Source organism: Limulus polyphemus, unplaced genomic scaffold (genome assembly GCF_000517525.1).
Source record: "Limulus polyphemus unplaced genomic scaffold, Limulus_polyphemus-2.1.2 Scaffold397, whole genome shotgun sequence".
Lineage (NCBI taxonomy): Eukaryota > Metazoa > Arthropoda > Merostomata > Xiphosura > Limulidae > Limulus > Limulus polyphemus.
The window spans coordinates 544589-548737 of record NW_013666007.1 but is presented as its reverse complement, the minus strand read 5'-3'; the positions used below and the strand labels follow the sequence as shown (position 1 = coordinate 548737).

Here is a 4149-nt window from a genome sequence, read left to right as displayed (position 1 = left end):
AAATCTTGAGATTAAAGTGATTGCTAGGGGACGAAAAATCCAGACACAAGTTCATCCTTTGGACAGTGCCAAATTTGCTGTTTCTTTTGTACCGACAGATCCTGTGGAGCATGTTGTTAATGTATCTTTCAACAAGGAAGCTGTTCCAGGTTGTTATTTTACATCCTCTTTTATTAATGAAAATAGGCCTTTCTGTTATTGTTAGTCTCTTATTTTTATTTGGAAAAGAACTGCTTCTATAGTCAATATTAATACACTCTATTTCCAGATGTTCACTCCAGCTTATACCTTACATGATTTTTGTTGTTGTAATGTAGCAGTAATTAGTTGATGCAAAAAAAAATATTTTCAATAGTTTGTTCACTAAAAATTTTTAAAAGTTATTTTGTTACATTCCCAGTGGTAAAGTTTCTGGCTTTGTGGATAACTTTTTGGCTTTTAAGTTCTTATATCTATAATACTTTTTGTGAAATTATTTTCAGTATTATCTTACTCAGTTTGTTTTTCAAATTTCAAAGACATTTTACCTTGGTTCTTTCAAACTTAGTAATTGAGAGTTTGTACAACCAAGCTCTGTCATTTTTTGAAATTTATTATTCAAAGTAGGTGAATATTTGTGATGATATTTGCTTATAATTTAAACAAATTATATGCTACATTTCAAACTTAGAGCAAATATTAGTGTGAAATCTAAGAAATTCTAAAATTGTACTTTGTATTGATTGTTTTTTAAACTTGCAGGCAGTCCTTTCAAGATAAAAGTTGTGGATTCAGAAAAATCTTTGGTGATGGGGTCATCACTTGTTGCTTCATCTGTTCATAAAACATTCACTTTCACCATTCAAAATATCTCAGGATCAGAAAAGGATCTTCAGGTTCATATTGAAGGTTGGGAAAATTATTTTGTAAAATAAAGAATAATAACAAATGCTGACATGCATTAACTTAAATTTGCTTAGAAATAAGTCTGATAATAGGAAATAGTTAATGAACTTTAGCCAGAAAAAGAAACAAACAACAACTTGCAATGATAAACATACTGAGAGATCCATGGTTAATCAAACATGGACTTACAAGAGATAACTACACCTAATGAATAAAATTTTCTAATAATGTAGAATCATTTTTTGAATTATTTTTGTTTTGTAGCATTGTTTGCTATATAATTCATGCTGGACTTTAAATTCCTGGATATGCCTCTAGATTTGAATAATGATGAACGAGCCTCCCAAGTCAATATGATGAGGTTATCATCATCTAAGCAGTGAGAAGATGAATAGACATAATAGTTTGATCTATTAGACAATGACTTGCAAGTGACTGTTGTTTTATTGTCATGCATAAGATTACTGGGCAAAGTATTTATCATCTGAAAAGCCTTATTATTGACAATATTTTTCATAGCTGAGTAAATAAAAATGACATAAAGTGATCTTAAACTTGGAGCAAAAAAATACTAAGTATGTGTTAAAATATAGCATTAAAATAGCATTATATAATTATTATTCTGTAAATTAAACCTAAAAATATTCTGTTTTACCTTTAGAACACTGATATGAATAACTTTGATTTTAAACTCTCTTCTCTTCAAATATATTTCAAGGCCTTCCCAAAATTTGTTTCAATATAGAAAATATCTAACATTTTAAAATTTATACTTTAAAATAATTGTAGATTTAGCTTTTTTTTAATGAAAAATTCAGAAACATCTGCTAAATTAAAGTTAATTAGTAAACTCAAATTACAAAATAATTATGACACCTATCCTGCATCAGCCTTGGATAAGAAACTTTGAGTAATCTTTTAAAAATGTCAGAATTCTGGAAAATACAATAAAAACATGGAGAAAATGAGTTATGGTGAATTATCACAGATGTGTTTATGTCTGTCTTGTAAATTATTTTCTATTTATTGATAAAATAGGATAGTCATTCTCTATACACATATTGTTACTAGATTATAATTAATTTTTAGAAAAAGTGTTCATAAAACATTTAATTTTGAGAAGAAAAATTAATCATTATTTCCCATCATATGATGGGTTTTCAGCTTGTATCATATGAAAGCTTTAATATTGGGAATTTTGTATCTTTAGCAATTTAAGGAGGGATGAAAATGCCCAGTGATTATCTTTCTCGACTATGAATCTGAGTACTTTAAAGTACTCAAACGATCAATATTGTATAATACACAATTAAAATCTTTATTTAAAGACCGATAAGCTGTCATAAAAGCACTACATGAGGATGACTTGAATCTATGTCAAACCTCATAGTGTCTTTTATGACTGTTGATTGGTCTTTAAATATAGATTTTAATTCTCTATTATACAATGTTGATTGTTTGAGTATTTTAATATATTTAAAATATTTACACAAGTTCATTGAGTTTTAACGTTTTAATGTAAATCTGAGGTTTCATGGTTTGCATCTTGTTACTGTCAAGCTTTGGAGCTGTGGGTGCATTATAAGAGTAACAGCCAAATTTCATTTTTCAATTTAAGTAATCCATGAGTTGGCTGTATAGTCCATATAGTCTATCAATTCAAAATTAGTGACAGATAGTGCAGGTAGCTCTTCGTACAGTTCAACCAACAAAGCAATTTAAGAAACATCATTGTTTATACAACTGTGGTAATATAAGTTTTCTTATAAAACTTGGCTCAGATTTGAACCTGAGATCTCTTGTGCACCAGTCAAGTGCTTTACCAACTGAGCTAAAGGGTTAACCCACTAGTACTCGCTAGTAAAGCACTTTTTAACAATTTATATTAACATAATCTTACCTTTACACAAACAAGGCTTTTCCATGGGACTTATCTCAAAGTTGTGTTATGACCATTTGTTACATACATTTCTTCTTGTGGTAATTTAATTTTTTGTATCTCCCTTCTGCTGGATTTTAACTGTTGACCACTCATATACAAACAACTGCTCTACCACCTGAGCTAAAGGGTTAAACCACTAGTAGCTACTATGTCACTATTTAACAACTCAAACTACAACAGTCATGCTTTAACCATAAGTGCAAAGGCTTTTAAACATGTTTTCTTAATAGATTTATTGTCATAGTCAAACAAGTGCTTAGCTCTAACTGAAGTAATTTATCAACCTTTGTTTGTTAAGGATATTGCTTTTGCCAGCAAACTAATGTAAGTATTAGCCAATCAGCATACTAATATCAGTAGCAATATCATCCAAGGTTTTATATTATGAGAAATGAAAACTCACTAATAATCAATTTAAACACAGTTCTATCTTACCAACTCTTGAAACAAATATTCTTTATAATTAAGTTAGAAATTATTTGAATTTAGCATACATATTTTTACATTATCTAAAGAATAGTCTTCCAATACTATAACATTTAAAATAAACAAATAATTTAAAATAAACTTAGACAAATAAACAGTTGAGCATGTGTTGTTGTTTTTTAAATTCTAAAGTGATGGACCAATATAAAATTAATCTCAAGCAATATATTAAAAATACGTAATTGGTCTTCATAGCTGCAGTGAACTTCCTAAACAAGAAATATAAACATTTATTGAACTTTTTTTTTTTTAAGGATTGACTTTTCACTGAGAAATTTGTTACTTTTGTATTGTTAACTTGTAGAGCAATTTATTAAAGGTTATACTCAGGTTGTTTTATAGTTGAAGTTGTGTTGGATAGTAATTTCCAATACAGTACATTACCTCCTCTCATATAAATAACTATTCTCATTCAGTTCTGCCCCCTATATGCAAAAAAAAATGTTTGCACATGTCACAAGCCTTTAATCTCCCACCCATTTGGAATTGACTGATTCCAATGTGTCTCACATGCTAATCATCATTGCAACAACCCTCCACCAATAAAGAGTGTGACATACTCTCTTGATGCATGTTAAGACGTTTGTTTTGTTCTGGTGCTCTTTGTATGATTCGAATTCATGACTTTCAGTAGTTTAATTTCAGAAGTGCAATTTCTTCATTAATTTTTTTTGTCTTTACATTGAGGAAGAATGTTTCAGTTAACTTAATTTCCCAGTCTTTTTTATTTTTCTCAATCGAATTTTTATACATCAAAAACTTTTGTTTGATTTATATTTCAAATATGAATTCTGTGGTTAATGTTACCACTTCAGATATCATACCTCCTACTAGCA

The 4149-nt window shown here is 28.9% G+C and overlaps 1 protein-coding gene across 1 annotated transcript in view; it reads left to right on the top strand.

Moving 5' to 3' along the window:
- Window positions 1-4149, top strand: part of LOC106457959 (filamin-A-like) — a 77496-nt gene that overhangs the window by 14377 nt on the left and 58970 nt on the right. Inside the window, exons 12-13 of the mRNA XM_022384062.1 lie at window positions 11-149; window positions 742-888. Of these exons, the coding sequence (XP_022239770.1) occupies window positions 11-149; window positions 742-888 (286 nt within the window). The remainder of the gene's footprint in view (window positions 1-10; window positions 150-741; window positions 889-4149) is intronic.